Source organism: Arctopsyche grandis, chromosome 4, assembly GCF_051622035.1.
Source record: "Arctopsyche grandis isolate Sample6627 chromosome 4, ASM5162203v2, whole genome shotgun sequence".
In the NCBI taxonomy this organism is placed as follows: Eukaryota; Metazoa; Arthropoda; class Insecta; order Trichoptera; family Hydropsychidae; genus Arctopsyche; species Arctopsyche grandis.
Window position 1 is genome coordinate 16888505 of NC_135358.1, and position 19526 is coordinate 16908030.

The window sequence follows — 19526 nt, forward strand, 5'->3', positions numbered from 1 at the left end:
AATATTATAATACATGTATATGTACCTATAAACATGTTAATTAGACTGAAGTTTCCATAAATGATGACTCAAGTATCGCATTATTGTATTCTTTCAGAAAGAGCGATGAAATCTCACGTGCGTCGAGATTCCAAACCACCCAGCAGCACTGAATCAAATTACTACGTCACCGAGGATAATTACTATATATATCGTGGTACGACAATGCTGCCCAGGTATCTCCAATTAGGTAATCACACCGTGGATGTGAACACGTTGTTCAAGGTGCCTCAGAGTGATGATTTGCCTCAGAGGTCCACTCACGAGGATCGAAGACGGATTTCTATAACAGGAGTTAGCGAAGGACCTAGATTGGAGGACTTTGAGGAGACTGTAGTACCAGAACAAAAGCAGAACGTTAAACATACGGGTAGTGGGACCGGTCAGTTTCCTTGGATGAGACCGAGGACTCAGCACGAGCATGATAGGCGACATGGACCACACTTTGAGGATGAGTCGTCGGATAATTCATCGGTGACGGTGCAGTTGGGTCATACGACGCATCTCGATTGTAGAGTCAGTTTCCTCCGGGACAAAACGGTTAGTCGCATGTATTTGTTAAATTAATTTATATGTATTATATATCATAGCAGTTTTACAGCGTTAGTGATAAATGTTTGTTTGCTAACTATTTATTTTATTTTCTCATGCACTTGATCTACATAGTTAAGAATAAACTTATAACTATCTCATATAACAATCGTCAGAGAACACTTTTTTCCAGTTGAGAGCTGTTCTACCCATAAACTATTATATTTCGCAGTTTGTTCGCGTTGTACTTATATGGTCGTTATTAAACTTTTGAAGTCTGTTTAGACATTGGTAGATGTATAGTAAACTTAATATGAATAATAGAAATTTCAATCTATGGCATTTTTTTTAAATTCTTTCTGGTGATGTTTCTTATCTTCATAAATAGTTTATTTTTTATTATTTTTACTATTTTTACTAATTCAAACAAGTGATTAAGTTTCGAAATAAAATCTAAATTATACAAAAATATTAAAAATTAAATTGTGATTAAATTGTGTTTGTGTAAATTAAATTAATATACATATGTATATTAAAAGATACAATAAAATACGGAGAATAAAAATCACTCAATGAATATAAAAATTACAAAACCACCAATTTATATCTGATGATGGTCAGATTTGATGTATTCAATGTACACGTTTAAGGAAATTATAAACAAGACATATGTATTATGTACTTATGTATATGCAAAATATATAAGATATACATACCTACTCTAAATCTGCATACACGCACATTTTCTATAGAATGTATATTTCTTGAATTGTTATACATTAGTTTATATGTATATTAGGGTTGCCAACTGGGAAGTAAAAAAAAGAGGACATTTTTCAAAAATATTTAATTTTATTAAAAGATCGTAATAAGCCTAGACATTAAAAACCATGTAGTTCAAAATTTAGCACAAGTTCGTTTAGAACAGCAATCGCCAACCTTTCGAACCTCACGGACTACTTAATTCAAAATTGCAAATCCCACGGATGAATTTTTAAAAAAGGTATAAAGTACAGTTGTAAAAAAATGATTAAAAAACTTCAATTTTAATTATATGAAATTAACTTAGTGGCATTTCATCAATAGTGTGGGCTCTGGCGTAAAGTTTGAAATTTGTGTCAACTAATTCACTTTCAGTTAACCATTAGAAAAATATTATGAACCGTTTTTTTTTTACAAAATAGTTTTAAGTGAATTATATGTACATAAATTAATATTAAACACATTAAAATCTGATCTATTTAACTAAGGTTAGATCAGATTATAATTTTTCAATTTTTCTTATATGATGTCTTTAATTGATATTTAAAAAACGCGGTCTTGCATTTTCAATTTCCTAGAACTTTGCAATTCGAACGCTCCAAATTAAATACTATAAATGCTTATTTTACTATAAAAAATAGTGAATGCTTATTTAATCATTACAAAATATTATAAAAAATAGTGAATGCTTATTTAATCATTACAAAATATTATAAAAAATAGTGAATGCTTATTTAATCATTACAAAAAAGTCGGCTAAATCAAAAAAGAGAACATATTGAGCATATTTGACAACAAAAAGAAAATAAAAGAATTTTATCTAAAGAAAGGGACATGTTGGTAGCACTATTTGTATATTTACATAAAAATTATATTAAATTCAATGAATGATATACGAGTACATACATATATACCATAGAAATGGTAACTCTTATATTGTAAATGGGTCACAAATATTTATTCATATATACATACATATGTACATTTTATATACGTATCTACATACTGTCTACGAGAATTTAAATTTTGCATAATTTATTTTATGCACAAAACTAACACATTGAACATTCAAGTTGAATCACAAAATGCCACTGAATTTGATATTTATAATATAAATTCCAGAGAGAAGTACATTTTTTGGAAACGTTGGCTATTCATCCATCCGTAGGAAAAAATCATCGAAATATTCTATTAAAACAAAACGACGAAAGAGGAAAAATTATGCGTGCGCATATTCCGCAGCAGCATTCGTTCGAACCGATAATAATAACTAATGACGGTGATATTTCACTAGTGCTGCGCACATGCGAAAAGAAAATCGGAGAGCGGGCGAAAAGCGAGACCGGAAAACGGTTTTGATTTTTCCACCGACGAATCGCTAATGGTCGCGGCGGAAACCGACGATTTCCAAAACCGCTTGTGCGTTTTAAAAAGTGATCGTTCAAAAGAATTTATTCACAAACGCGTATAATTTGATAAACGACGCTGAAGCGTTAACAGCCATTTATCAACGAGAAATCTGCACCAAACTTACGAACGCACTATACAGCGTTCATTAAATTAAAACGGGCCTATTTTATGAATATTTGATTCCCTTTTTTACATAACCTTGTTATGGTTTTTAAAAATAACAAATACTAAGCGCACATGTAGGTAATTAAATTTAGAAAAAAAAGCGGCCAAAAGCATTACTATCAATAACAAACTAATAAATTAAATTTGTGAGTCTAATTATTATTTTTCTTATGTATCTGTTTTATTTATTCCATTTGGAATATTAAAATTTTGGAATATTATTTATTCCATTTGGAATATTTATTTTATCTGAACTGTCAAAGTAATTGATACAACGCGTTTAAGCTTCGTTGTATTGTTGATATTAGACCATTTGTCACTTTGGAAACCTATTAACAAAAAGCAAAAGGAATAAAAATAAAAGATTAATGGAAATTCGAATTTATATGTACCTACATACATTCACACTAGGTTGTGGTATATATTTTTCAAAAGCTAACATGATATAGTATTTAGTTCAGATGTATATGTACATACATATGTATGTATAGTACATAAATATACATACTAATAATTTTCAATTTAAACGACACATAGACAATATTTGTTTGCGAGCCACAAAAATGCTGGGATTCTTACTAAGAGTTAGCAAACCTTTCCAGAGTACGTTGGTGCTTAAAATTCTTTATGAATCTTTAGTACGTAGTATTCTAGAATTTTCTTCTATTATATGGAATCCTACCCATATAACTCATTCATTGAAGATTGAGAGAATCCAAAAACGGTTTCTCAGATATCTTTATTTGAAACAGTATGGTTATTATCCTTGGCTATATCCTAGTGCATTCCTATTAGGGGCGTTAGGTTTCAACTCATTGGAGTCTCGTCGGAATATGTTACTGGGAAGGCACTTTTTTAAGCTGTTGAATGGGATAATTCACAATCCTCAGGTTCTAAATGAATTTAGGTTTAATGCACCTAGCAAATTCAGGGACTTGAGATATCGTGATTTGTTTGTTCCTCCTGTGGCTCGCACAAATATGTTGACAACGGCTCCTATATCTAGGGCTATATATCTGCTCAACCGGATTTCTGGTGAAATTGACCTCTTCAATATAAAATATACTAATCTGGTTGAGTGGTTGTTGAGGAATGCCAGTGGTTGATTTTGCCTATTAAATATGAATGATTGTTATTACTTTATCTATGTTTTTTTTTTTTTATGATTTTATGATTTTAATGATGTTGTGTCAATATTGTTATTTTTATAAGTTATTATTACTGTTATGATGTTATTTTTACTGAATGACCGGCCACAGTGACGCGTTGGAGATCTCTGTAATGTCACTTTGGCTAATATGTTAAATAAATAAATAAATACTATCGGAGCTTTACAACACGTTTCCAAGTACCACAGGTAAAACATTACCTTATAGGTAAATTACGACACACCAAAGTAGAGACGAAAGGTGAATCGATTTCACTAAAGACCTTAAGGATAATTAAGCGAAAAGTTTCGCAATTCAAACACAGTTTAAGGTGGCACAATTTGTGTAATAAAACGAGTTAATTAATAGTTTTAATAGTCGACTTTGGCTGATTATGATTAGAGGCAGGTAAACACCCACCGGAAGTAGACGTCATTGTCACGGAAGCAATGTGTCGTTTCGTGTTATGCTGTTGTTGCACGATTTTAACCCTTTCGGCGGAATTATAAGACTCGAATTAGCGTTACGCTTTTTACGTATAATAAAATTATAAATAATAATTTTTCTCGTAGTAGGCAGTCGAATATATATTATATTTATGGTAACGTGTAATTTATTATGCGCCTATTTTGGGGCGGTTTGATTGGAAATAAAACAAGCGATAAAATCAAAAATAGACATGTATATATGCTATGCTAATCGATATTATGAAAATTACTCGTGTTATACACGGTTATTTATAAAATTGGGATAGATTTGCGTAATCTGTTACACAATGTATGTACATTTACATATGTTGTGCTTTATTACGCATAGTCACACGATGACTTTACTAGTTGAAATATTATGTTAAATCTATTGTAATAATTACACATAAAAATAACTTTATTAGAATAGTTAAAAATAATGCGATTAATTTAATGCTCAAGCAGTTAAATGTCGTGATATAGATGAAAAGTTTTTAAGCTGGAAATATTCAATTTTATATAAGACATTCAGTTTATTTTTAAACGAATATACATATATGTATGTATGTATGTATACGAATATTGTATATTAGAATGAAATCATTAGAACGTTCGAACTACAAATATTAGAATTAGGAAGGTGAAAGTTCTAAATTTGATCTCTAGATTGCTCCAGAATGGTATTACCTGTATGTACACGGTTGACAGACTATTGGCCAAATGGACACTTGGCCGATAGACACTACGCGATGAGCATTTGGGCGAATGAAATTTTTAATTTAAATGATACGTCGAAGTAATTTCTTAATAATGTATCTATTATTACTGCATTTTGAGTAATTTTCATGCACAAACATTAATTTTTATCGTTTAATATAAAAAAAATATAATATTTTTAAAATGATTTTTAAGGCACTCAATGATCTGGCAGCAGTGCGAAGCTTTTTGTATTATTTTTGATGAGCTTATTATGATATGGAACGTCTTTTTTTAACTAAAGTTGTGTCCAAATTCCAAAATTTGCTGTCTTCGATGTGCCCTAGCCGAGTGCTACTCAAACTTTTTCATGTTGCGGACCGGTAAATACCGCTTGGTATTCACAGACTAGCTTCATTTTTTTCGAATGTGATGGAAAGCTCCCCCCCCCCCCACATTTTAACATATAATGATATTCATCATCATCATCATCTATAGCAACATGAATCATCTATAGCCATTCACCATCCACTGCTGGATGAAGGGATCTCCGAAACGCCTCCACTCCTATGCGCAACTCTCATCCATCTCACCCCACACATTTTCCTAATTTCGTTTACCAAATCTTATCTATCTTATCTTCCCTGAAGTAATGAAATAGTTATGAACAAAATCCCACAACTGAAATTATTGGAATAGAACTGTTGTATTATTTAAAATCTAAATTATATGACTCTCCCTAAACTAGCGGTCAAAAGTGTGATCTCATAGCCATTATTGAATTTTGTACAATTTTTATTTTTAAAATGCATTTTATTAAAATACATAAAATAATAATCTGCAACGATATTTTCTTTTTATTTTATTTATCCCTTTTATCATCAGCAGCATCATTCACAACTATTCGCCTTCTACTGCTGATTAGAAATAAATTAAAGCAATTAAAAATTTCCGTCCGTCGGCCAAGTGTCAATTTGGCGAAAAGTCCGAGCATGACAAACACATACGAGTATAATATATTATGGACGTAGCTAAGTGTCAAGCGGAACGAATAAATTTTGATTAAATAATATCTAACATATTGAAAATAATTACAGGAATAAACTTGTTATGGTATAGTTGATTAATGTTAAAATTTAATTTTAGGTATCATGGCTCAGAAGGCGACCCGGTGAGGCACCACGTCTATTGACTGTAGGGGCCCACACATATACTGGGGACCCCAGATATACAGTGCAGTTCCGGTACCCTGGAAACTGGCGATTGCAGCTCACAAATGCCAATAAATCGGACGAAGGACTTTACGAGTGTCAACTGTCAACACATCCACCGAGCGTCATCAGAGTCTACCTGTCGGTCAACGGTAACATGCATACAATTAATATATGTACTTAAAATATAGCGCATTATACGAAATGTCATCTAAATCAAAAAGCTTTCGCTAAAGTATTACTAAATTCATAAAAATTCCTTGCTCGAAGGGCATGCGGAAAAGTCGATTTTCATAAGTGCCCGTATTTCTGCCGCACATATGTATAATATTTGCGAAAATATGTTACAGTTGTATGTTTGCGGTAAAAATTATTTAAATTGTTCGGCAATGTGAGTTTGTTGAGAATTCTTCTTATCTGGACCGTAATAGTTACTACTAGCCATATAATGCGTGTCATAAAAATAAACCGGCGAAAGTTGGAATGTGAACTTTGCAAAGCAAACCAAAACTAAACTATTTCTAATCACGCAGGGTAAACGAATCCCGTATTATGTATCTACGACTGTATTATATTACATTCACATTTTATTTTCCGCCATTCTTAAATTCATTCAAACAATTCATAACAAATTTCAAATATCAATTTGAGGTAGAATTGTTGAATATTAAACCGTAAATGTTTTGCAAATTTAAAAAAATGGATGCGTTTAGTATTAACGTCCTGCAAAATGTGCCGAAAAGTTTTATGCTATCGTAAATAAAATTTATATTTTTTGTGATTGTAAGTTTTATATATTTTCATACCAGTTTTTACACTGACTGTTTTCATTCGTGACTATAAGTACATTTTTTTGCCAGTCGCATGTTTATACCAAATTATGTTTTTTTTTAGGTTTTCTCATTGTATTAGCTGTTATAATATATATGTTTTTATTTGAAAACTCGTGCACGAATATTTAAAAAAGAAAAAGAAACATTTGAAATTTGACGATGATAAAAATGTGATTATGATCCATTGAATGGAATAAAGATAGATAGATATGTACAAGAAGCCCATTCATCGATAAAATACAGAAAACAGTATCAAACACTTTTGAAAAGAAAAATATTTCAAATTAAAGTAAATAACCATCTAAGATAAAATTTATTTTCGACATAAACAGGTGTCACAAAGAAAATTCTTATATCTTCAATACAGAAACCACTTTAAGTGCATTTCAGCAACATCTCCCGTAGGCTGTAAATTTTCCCATTTTTTCAATAAAAATTCTCATTTCCATTAATCTACCTACAAATTTATGTACATACAAGGCCGACGAGAGGGAGGGGGGGGGGGAGGAGCCGGGGTAAAGTTCCAGGGGCCGGACTACTATCGGGACTTCCAACTTACCGATATTGATATTTTTATATTATTCTACATAAAAGTACATGTCTTTATTTATTGCTAAATATTTATTATTTTTCGATCCACATGTTTTTTGTGTCCATGTGAAATCAAACCTGTTATATCGTACGTTCTTATTCAATTATTTTTAAAAAATAACAACCAACATATAGATGTTTTTGTTCTGACAGATTTTTCGCATATTAAAAATATATCTATAAGATATATTTTTGGTAAAATATATCAAAAATTTAAATTTAATTATTTAAACTTGGATCGAATGTTATCCAATCAATAGTAACTCAATGAAAATCATGGTGTTTGAATTATTATACATATACATATATGTATATGTATGTACAAATGTATATAAAATAAATTAAATCCAGTATTTTATTAATTTAATATTATATTTATAAATTAATATTTTTATATGGAGAAAATACTTTTATACGTACATACATACATATATATAATTCTATATGAGAAAAATATTTTTTATATAAATTAGTCGTTTTGATCATCTTTACATCAACAAATTTACGTACATACAAACATATACATATGTATGTATATATTTTACTATAAAGGAATTCCATTGCATCAATCAAACGTCTGCCGTTTTTACATACCTCTTATACATTTTTTCAAATGGAAATTGCTGACAGGAGTAACTTTTTGACATCCACAGATTCATGAATATTTTTGTATACTGCTCTTTTGTTCGTATGTATGTATGTATGTACACATATGTACATACATATGAACATATGAAAAGGTTCTAGTTAACAGTTAAAACAGGTGCAGTTAGAAGCCTTTCAAAATAAGGTAACGATATGTATATTCAAGAAGCTTTGAAAATGCTGTTCTATACGAAGATTTTTAGCTACGTGCTTTATTTTGATATTCCAATGCATTTAAATTTTAAATAAATGTTTACCATTACAAATGACAACAAACTATTGTTACACAACGTACACACATATGTACGTATATAAACATAGGAGTTTAACAATGTCTCGTACAAAAGATCACTTGTTATACGAGTAGGGGTCGACGTTGAAAGTACGCAGCTTTGTGTCGACCAATATTTCACATACGACTTCGTTGAAGGGCAAAAAATAAAACCACCGACAATTTATTATTACTCGTGTCTCCGCTTTCGGAGCGCACAGAATAAATAATGATGGGCGTTTATAAATAGAAATAATAAAATAATTATCGAAATAATGGTACGAATCGTAATGTAAATTATCGCATTTATAATAATATAATGATACGCGGAAAAATTTGGCCGTTATTACTGGGTAATATTTTTTTCAGACATGCCATTTGGCGATAATTTGGAAAATTGTTTGGGTGCTTTCGTTTTTTTTTCTCCGACTGTGAAAAATATATCGAAATTTTCTCGGTGATTTTTCACTGCGCTACTCACTACCCTTAAATTTGTAGAGAATCAATTCGGAAGAAAGTTTAGAAAAGAAAATATAAAAATATACGTGAGTTATGAGCGCTTCAACACAAATTTATGTTTTTCGCTAACTAGGAATGGGGTGAAAGATTTAATTATGATAAATATAATTGCATTTTGTTTTCAAGTTAAAGCGCACGCTTTCTGTCGACAAGGTCGATATTCTAACGACTAGATAGTTTTTCGAATTTTGCTAGTCGCATTTCTTCCATTAATACCATTAAAAAAAAAGCTGAAAAAGTACATAGCCTATATTTCTTGAATTTACTAAAAAGTGTGTGCTTCCCTTCGATTTAAATGAAATATAAATGTACTTTACTTAGTTAATGAAATACTTGTGTGAGGTCATGGTTTCAAAATAAATTAAATCGGCTCAAAAGGTCAAATTAGATTAGGTTAGGTTAAGTGAAGCGTGTCGAATCACGACCTTTATATTATAGGAAATATTATATATTACTACAAACATACACTACGGAAACCGCACACGGTTCATGAGCTTCACACAATGCAGATGCAATATTAAGTTTCAGCTTTGTCTCCTGCACCAGTATTGAAATAGAATTCCTCAGAACTTTCATGTTAAATGCTTGACTTAAAGAATGATTTGTATGTATGTATGCACATATGCACGATATTGAAATTCTCAAATAAGATTGCAGCTTGCGACGAAAAGCTGCATCTTCGAATAAAAGCAAAATTGCTTTCGGTGGAAAGCCTTGAGTACCTTCCAATATCAGTACAGATCACTGAAAGATCGCCCGCTTCTTTCCGGTACGCCTTTGAGCTAATAACAGCTCAGCTGGAAGATCAGACCCACAGAAACTACGCGCAAAGGGATCTTATACGTATACAAGAACATTCATACCATTATCGACAAACTATGTCAATATATGCTGTTACAGTAAAATATGTATAGTAAGAATCAATACATAGAAATTCATACTTGTCAAAGGAAGCACCAACTGAAGCATCAACTGAACTCAACGAATAATCTCCACAGAGATAACTCTTGAAATAAATATGTACATGTACAATGTATATATACATATGTATGTACATATATATATATATATATATATATATATATATATATATATATATATATATATATATATATATATATATATATATATAATTTGCACTGTCATAAAGCATGTTCTCAAAATTCAAAAACTTTGTGCAAAAAAATTTGTATTTAAATTACAGTTTGAAATTAGGATTGAGCTCATTTGGGTATATATGTATGTAGTGTTTAAATACAAATTCCATTTTAAATGAAGAAGAAAATTAATCAACGTCTACGGATGGATGTGAAGCTTGGGCATTGAATGCCCAAATTTTGCATAAATATGGAACGTTGTATGCGTGGTGTGACAAAGATAAGTAGTGGAAGTAGTACATAGTTAGAATAATATAATTGAATAGATTGAAATGCCAACGGGTGGGTAATGTGTTTAGAAGATTGAACGAAAGGTGAATAAGAAAAGCACTAGAATGGTACCCGAGAGAGTGTAAAAGGAATAAACGGCTTAAACACTACAATATTGGTCACAAGTGAGATGGGTATACAAAATAAAGAAAACGTGTGAATTTAGAACAATGAGTGTTTCTCAGAAGAGTGTGTTTGAAAAGCATTCATGCGGGTCGTTTGTACATATTATTTTTATAATAATAGCGAGTTAAGGTCTGACCGCACTATACGGCCGTCGACTGCTGCACCACGATACAACACGGCAAAGTTGATACAAAAGGCAACTCTGTCGCGTGACGCGTAGTGCGTTATATCTCATACAATTTCATACAAACAATATTTGGCCGCACGCTGCCGTTCGTGTCGCAGACGCATAGTGCGGTCAGCCCTTTATAGTTATTATAATCATAATTCTATATAATGTTTGTATTGAATGGCTTCTATATAATGTTTGTATTGAATGGCTTCTATATAATGTTTGTAATTACAGCTCCTGAGGTAACAATAGTAGATGAAGCAGGTCGTCCCCTGCGCGAGCAGTATTACGAAGCCGAGTCAACCCTTTCGCTGCGATGCACGGTTCGAGGCGAAGGAGCCGGGCCGCCTATATGGTGGCTTCATGGACTTCGCCCCTTGCACATGGACACCAGGAGGGGTGGAGTCTCAGTGCGTACCGAGAGACTTCCTGGGGGAGGAGGCGCCGACAGCCATCTTCGTCTGAGCAAATTGACCCCGACTGATGCTGGAAACTATACCTGTGTACTACCGCATAGACACACGTATACAGTGCTGGTGCATGTACTCAATGGTAATTATCGTTAGACTGTAAGTTGTATGATATTGACATTTCATTGAAAATCATGACGACAAAATAAAAATTGCGCGAATATTTCGAGTTGTAAGAAAATGAAGGTAAATTTTTTTTGTACATTTATAAATATAAATATGTTCGGTGTGTTTTTGGCCGGTTGTTTTTCTCTATAATAAGGTAAGAATTTAAAATTTAATCGATCTAAATATTTACCTCTGGGTTATCTTTGTATTTTTTAAAGCTATTTATGGCATGCTACGTAAAAAGGTATGTTAATGCTGTCAGTAAAGAGAAAAACCATTTATTTTGACAAGAAATTGAAATTTTAGACCGTATTCAAAGAGATAAAAGAATTTTATTCATTGGGAAGACTTTTCGAATAAACTTATTTAGCATACGTAAGGTAAGCCTTATTTTTGAATTTTAACTTAAGCCATTGCCGTCTAAGTAGTAGTTCTTTAATTTGTATGCGTTTTTACGTTATTTAAATAATGTTAGAAGTTATTTTTATGAACATGGAGCTATAAATAGTGTAGTTCATAAGCATCTGTCGTCTTTTCAGAATAATATATCTGCATTTTATCGCATAAAAAATCCATTTTCAAACTTTTTGTATGGAAAAATCCAAGTTTTCCACGAAATTTTCTTTCCGATTAAGCGCCGAGAGCTGACATTACCTCGAAACTTTTAAACGTTTCAAGCTTGTACGATTTTTATAATTTCAGCGTTTAAGTTGAAAGTACACACAAGTTCATCATAATAAATTGATCAATCTTTTAGCATCGATTATGAAGTTGAAAATATTGTGCAGAGCATTAATTAGAGCGAGCACATAACGACCTACGTTTGGTGTGCCGATTAGCGCGATAACGAGCCAACTCTGCGCTGATATTCAACGGTGGAAAATTTACTCATTATTATACGAGTATAACTAGTCTACTTTGACTGCCATGGAAACAATTAGCAACCGGGGTCGGTGTGCGAAATGCTTTGAGAAAATTTTCAAATCGTGTTCTGTTTTGGTGTACAGTCGTAATTAATTTAGTCCAGTCCGGCCCTGACTACACTTCTGTTCTGCAAACTAGTTTTAATTGGCGCCCAGCGTTCAATTTCACTTAACGATATCGTTTCGCGCAAAATTAACTGCGGTCTGAATTATTTCACTCGGCTCGTTTTGGCGCCGGTTTCACCATAACTAATTGGCGTCGTAGTAGAGGCCTTTCGAAGAATTTATTTTATATTACAAATTTCTGGTTTCAATTTAAAATTGATTGATTGATTTGATTGCATCCGTTGTGTAAGAAACTAAAATTCCGTTTCATTTGTTGATAATCTTTTGATAATACAAGTCGAAAATATGAATCATTATAATATTGTATCACTATTGCTTTTTTTATTTAAATGATTTTGGTTTGATTATAATCAGTATGAAATCAACTATTTATTGATTGAAAAAGTAATAAAACCCGTTATTAAAATTTAAATCCAGGATATAATACAGAGTTAATAACCACGAAATGACCATTTGATTCGAAATTATTTACCAATTGATCTCCCTAATTCAATTTTTTTGCAAATCCGATTATCATAGTCGACATGATCGGCTTTCACATATAAAATTTATTAATTTTTGTCGATGTTGATTACGATTGAATCATTAAATTTATACCACATTTGCATACTAACGTGTCACGATAGCTGTCAGCAGCGAAATAATTGTTTAACGTGAATTTAGAATTTGACTAAACATTCATTTTAATAGTATATTTATTTATTATTATTATTAATACATAAAAATAATTACAATTATTGACCACTATTACCTGGCAGGTTACAGGCGAACGTATATACATATATGTATGTACATGTGAAACAACAAATGATAGACGTATTATTGTAAAAAAATAAATTAGCATTCATTCATCTCATTCAAACAAATTCGTGTTAAATCTCACGTAGCTGGCCAATTCATAGTACGCCGAAAAAAAAAAGTCGTTGAGGAACCAGAGCCTGAGTCAAGAGACGAGTTGGTGAAAGCAGACGTTCTCGTCAAAATAGGTTGGAAAAGATGACGCATAGCTGTATCTACCATATTCAGGAGACCAAAATTTAAGCTCCGTTAGATTCAATGTATGGTTTAATGAACGTCATATATGTACATACATGCAAATATATATAAATATCATAAAAAAACCATAAAAAATGAATTCCATTTAAATCCATCGGGAAATTGAAAGCATCTACTTGTTTCAGAAGAAAGCCTAGCTGAACTGCAGCAGGGCTCGAGTACCTGCGGTCCCCCTACTTTTACCGGATTGGCCCTAGCCGTACTGTTCGCTCTCCTAGCCTGCAGCTGAGGACATTTGGACGACCATTCGAATTAGATAAATCAATTTAAAATATGTTATACATTATGTAATATCATCAACGTGTTAAGCATAATAAAAAAGTGTAACTATAGTTTTTAATACGTACATATATAAACGATAATGAACTGATTTAATTTTTACGCCAAGTGTACGTGAATGTTGTATATAACCAGGAGTGATGTTAAAAGTATTGTCATTTTTATTTTGTCATGTTTCAAATACGTCGAAATTCGGAATTTGATATTTGCACTGACGTAACTATGTATGTACATACTATGAGTTTCGTACATACAGCTATGAGTTTATTAGTATGATTTTTCAGTTTTTGAACAATATTAGTAGCTGTTTAGTATTAATTTGACTTCAGAAATAAGCTCTTCGAGTGATTATAATCTTCTTAGTTACGTCACTGAAAACGTGCCTTCAATACACGGTACATACAGGGTTGAATGTTTTACAGGTGAAAAATGTACATTCGGGAGGATTTGTTCCGGATTTCGGCGTATTTCAAGCATAGTGGTGTATTTGTCGATTGATAAAGAATTAATGAATAAAAAATCGTTAAAATAAAATATGTTTTCATTTGATTTTAATTTTCATATTTCATATAAAAAAAAAGGTTGTTTTTGAGTATTTTCAGGTTATCTTTCAATTTCATTAAAAAACGGTGACAGTTAAATGAATACATTGCTTGAATATGTAAAGTAACCAAGTTTGTAGTTAGAAATCTAGTACGAACTGTGTATAAAGTATACATACAATGCAAAAGTTAATAAAGCAAAACTTTCGAGCTTTGGGTTTGTTCATTCTTTTTAAAGAACTTTGAGAGAAAAATGCAGTACAAATATAAGTTGAGAGAATTTTTTTGCAAACAAATTGATGACAAATTTTAAATCAATACATTATTTAAGCAATAATGTATGTAAAAACCGAATTATCTACTGCGATAGTTTTACTTGTGGACAGAAATGGTAATATCAAAAATTAAAGACGCGTTAAATAGAAAAATGAATATTGATTATCGGAAAGACTGACTAATCATATAAATATATTCGTACTTATGGGAAATAGTGTGTTTATATTCTTGTATATACGATTTTACCATTTTTTTTATTACTGAAAAGATGCGTATAATAAATACGACGTTATTCTTTTGGGCTCCTTTTGCTTTCTTTTGTCGCAACATATAACGGTTATTTTTATTAATTTTTTTCTTCAATAAACGTCCACTGATACTGTCTGTTCTTATGGTGGTTTTGTTGGCTTATCGCCGGAACTCCCTGGGATTTAAAGACCAATATGGAGGAGGAGAATCGTGAGCCGGGATTAAACGATCCTGAACACCATAACCCGGTAATCCCACCCCCTACCATTCCTGCGACCTATTGAGCTGTCACGATAGTAATCTTACCCCTCTCATCCTAACATATTAATGAGCGATGAGTCAAAATTGCAACATTGAGCTTTTCCGTACTCGTAAAAATAATAAAGACCAACATGCGAATAAAGTGCATACATATTACATATTACATTTTCACTACGAATGCTGTCTGCTAGTTCTAGTATGTATTTGTATGAGAATGAAAAAATGCAAGAAGATTAAGAGTACGTAAAATTCGTTAAAATAAAGAAGGAGCGTAATATGTACTTTCTGCAAAATGTGTAATACAGTAAGCTTAAAATAAGGATTGGTTTTTGGTATTCATAGATGTATATATGAATGAAATTCTATGCTATTTCGTATAAAGTATTATAATAAGTATATTAAAGGCAGATTAAGTTACGAAATGCACTTCAGTTTTATATCCATTATCCTTGCCTTGTGAAAAACCCTTTTTCGACACTAATAGCCGGTAGGAATGAGTTTTTTCACTTTTATACGTATATTCACGCGACGTTAGCAAACAAAACCGAAAAGCTTCGGTCTCAAAGTCCGGATGCGGAAAGAGGCTTTTCACCAACTACACAAATCTAGCGTCGAGTCGCATCCGTGAACGGGCCATTTATTCTTTAGCGCCGGCCCTGTGGAAACGCTGAATTTTTTTCAAGGGAAAGACAATAGTCGAAATGATAAAAAAGAACCCCGCGAATAATTTATCGCTTCGGACGTCGGAGAATTTTCCACGGCTCCGGGGACGCGGCAGGGAGCTATGACAAAATGGTTTGGCAAAAATCGACCATGGAATTTGGTATGCGAGCAGAAAGGACGCTAGCTTCGTAAATATTGGCGTCAGATCGAACGGTAAATATTGGAATAAACTTGATTTCCAAATCCTCGATTGCGTATGACCAAGAGTGTACCCGTTCATGCTTATAAAGGATATCCGAGGAATGGAAAAAATATTACCGCCCCTCGGGCAAACTGAATGGCTTTATCTGCAAACAACAGGATATAACATAATAATCTATAACATTTCATCAATATAATTTTAGCATCGAGATCGTGAAAAGAGAAAATAAAAACTTCAATCACAATTATTTTTTGTATGATTGAATATAATTAGCAATTAAGCTATGTATGTATATCTTACATAAATAAATAATAATTAACCATAACACATAAACCACAATCGTTACCAAATTAATATTATAAATAAAAAACATCACATATACAAATCATATATGTATGTACATATGTACTGTATGAACAAATTAAAATGAATTTGTGTTGAGCGAACATTGAAAAATTTGTATTCAAATCATCGTCATTGCGCCGAGATTAAACCTTCGTCAAATGAAACTTTTTGAATGCCTTTACATACATATTCACCCATCTATGTACCTATGCATAAAAACATACATACGTACATACATATACACATATAATAGTAAAAGGTTAGCATATAGGAGAGGGACGCAAGAGGGGAGAACAGGTAATTACGCAAAACCGATTTACCCGATAAGGAGATACCGGGGATGGGATCGTTAATTGCTCTCGTCTGGGGACAGCGAGGCATGACCGGATGACGTGTATTAAATTATTAAAACCACCCCTTCCGTCCGTCCCTTGTTTGGATTCAGTACGGTGAGATAATTGGGATGAGAATGGGAGGGGGATGAGGCTGCTAATTGAGCGCATGTGGCCAATTCGCAACCCTTCACCCGGAAGTAAACTTACATTTTGGTCCACGTAGAACGATTAAAAAGTTATGAAGCCAAACCGATACTGAAGGTTAATTGGGCAATGATATAATTTATGACTAATAAAGACATGATTTTAGCGATTATTTCATACTAGTGGTTTTACCCGGCTTCGCTCGGTATTTGTAATATAAACCGCTTAAACATGACTAATCTAATAGTAAACATTTTATTAAATTTTTTTGAATAGTTTTATTTTATATAAATTTATTTGAATACTCATTTTTTATTTTTATTAAATTGACTGTCACGAACAAACAAACATATATACTGTCTCTTTCGAAATTACATATATACCAGAATCCGGCGCCTGCACCCCCGGAGCCTTCGCCCCCAGAGACTTCGCGCTCGGTGGCTGTGCCCCCGGAGCCATCGCCCCTGGTGGTGCCTGCGCCCTCGGCGCCTTCGCCCCCGGGGACTTCAAATCCTTTGAATCGAAAAAAATCGAATCGGCGCCTATAAATCGAAAAAAAAATCGAATTTGTCGTCTACGAACCAACGAACGGAGATTACATACATACATATATGCATACATACATGCATATATGCAAAGTCTCTTTCCAAATTATATATTAGATATATGGATTGCAGCAAGGTACAAAATTTAAGTTAAAAAAAACTGACATTGCAGATTAGTATCATATTTTCAACACGATTTCTTAAAATTAAGTTTGTATAATGTACTCAACACTATTTGTCATATTACTCTATAATAATATTATATGTATGTACATACATACATATGTATGTATATTTATAGAAAAATTTACATAAATTCAATATTAACAAGAGTTTTCTAATATTTGAAATACATATGTACATACATACATATACATATGTATGTACATATTTTTTTGATTATTACTTTTTTTATCATTTGTCCTCAAAGCTTTTGAAATTGATTGAAAAATTCAGGCGTATAAACGTACAAATGCTGAATAAAATAACAAAAAAGGGAAAAATGTTTCACATAGAATTTGCTTTTCATTTGGAAAATTGTATTTTTTTATTAAACATTATATACATATGTAAGTACATACGTATGTTTATTCTAATGCCAAATAAAGAAGAGTTGAAATTATGAGTTAAAAAATAAAAGATTGACCTTGAAAGGTCAAGAATAACGACATAATAATTGATTTTGCAATTAACCTTACAAAAATCTCCACATACATGTATACCAAAGTAGATATATGTATCTTAGGTGCGTGATAAAAAAAGTATAAATACATAGTATGTACATAAGAATGTTTTACTATCGATACATACAAACACATGTACATATGAGCCGTTATATTTGAAAGTTCACTTTACTTAATTTCGAAAAATATTTCGCAAAACAAATATAATGTTTTGTGTTTAACAATATTTAAAAATACCAGTGGCTTCTGCTTTATCGAGATTGTGAACACATCGAATTAAAAGAAGTGATACCAATTTGTGAATTAAGTCAAGCGGAAGTAGTGTTTTTGGAACTGAAAATTGGACTTTCAAATATAAGGCTCATATATTGTAGTCTACATTTTACTTCAAATATTTTTATTTGCTCCGAGAACATGTACATTTGAGTTAAGTATTCTTACGCTCAGATGTTGTCGTATTATTATTATAAATACATACATACGTGTATGTACTAAGTTGGCTTTGATAAAATCGCCTGAACATGAAATTATTAAAATTTTTATTCATTTTCCAATCTGTGACACATTCTATCTTGGAAATTCACATACACCTGTTCCTAATCGCTAGTAAGTTACATATTATGATCATTTTAAAATTTTAGATTCCTTATTATTTTTCCACACATCCATGTATCACTCCGTATCACCACATAAGGTCCAATGATATTAGATATAATGTGCCCTTGCCGTTGGATCTTATATCTTCGGACCTTATGTCGTGGAACCGTATCACTCTGCATGTAGAAAATTCTACATATTGCATCGATTGATTTTTGTTTTAATCTATTCGTGTTTAGGTAGATACATACATACATATGTACATATGTAGCTTCTTTCGCCTATCGAGAGACTAACGGCAAATCCAAGTGTTCGGTGTGGATGCCCCTAGGGATATTGGGGACACACAGTATCGACTCTAGACGGACAGAACACTGATCCGTGGCCCCGGGGGCGTGTCGCCGGTACGCCACAGTATTACATCCCCTTCTCTCTACCCGACTACACCTACCCCATTCCACACCTATGGATACACCTCTCTCGCCCGCAGCTTCTGGCCGCTGTCAATTATCCAGAAACACATAAACACGGACCACGAAACCAGTCTCGGTCCGACACCGAACACCGATGTCCGGGAATACTGGGAATGAGGGCTCGATAGCCCTGTTATCGACATGTGACGTCTACGTACATACATGTATGAACGGTTCAGGCTAATGATCGCCACGTTACAATTAACATTTTATTAATAAAAAATATTCAAGAGATG

The 19526-nt window shown here is 32.4% G+C and overlaps 1 protein-coding gene across 1 annotated transcript; it reads left to right on the forward strand.

Annotated features, from left to right (window-relative positions):
* The first annotated feature begins 204 nt into the window (after positions 1 to 204).
* On the forward strand, positions 205 to 13925 carry LOC143910256 (zwei Ig domain protein zig-8-like). The gene is made up of 4 exons (XM_077428647.1): positions 205 to 579; positions 6365 to 6581; positions 11248 to 11565; positions 13822 to 13925. The coding sequence occupies exons 1-4, from the start codon at positions 205 to 207 to the stop codon at positions 13923 to 13925; spliced, it is 1014 nt and encodes a 337-aa protein (XP_077284773.1).
* Positions 13926 to 19526: the final 5601 nt, after the last annotated feature.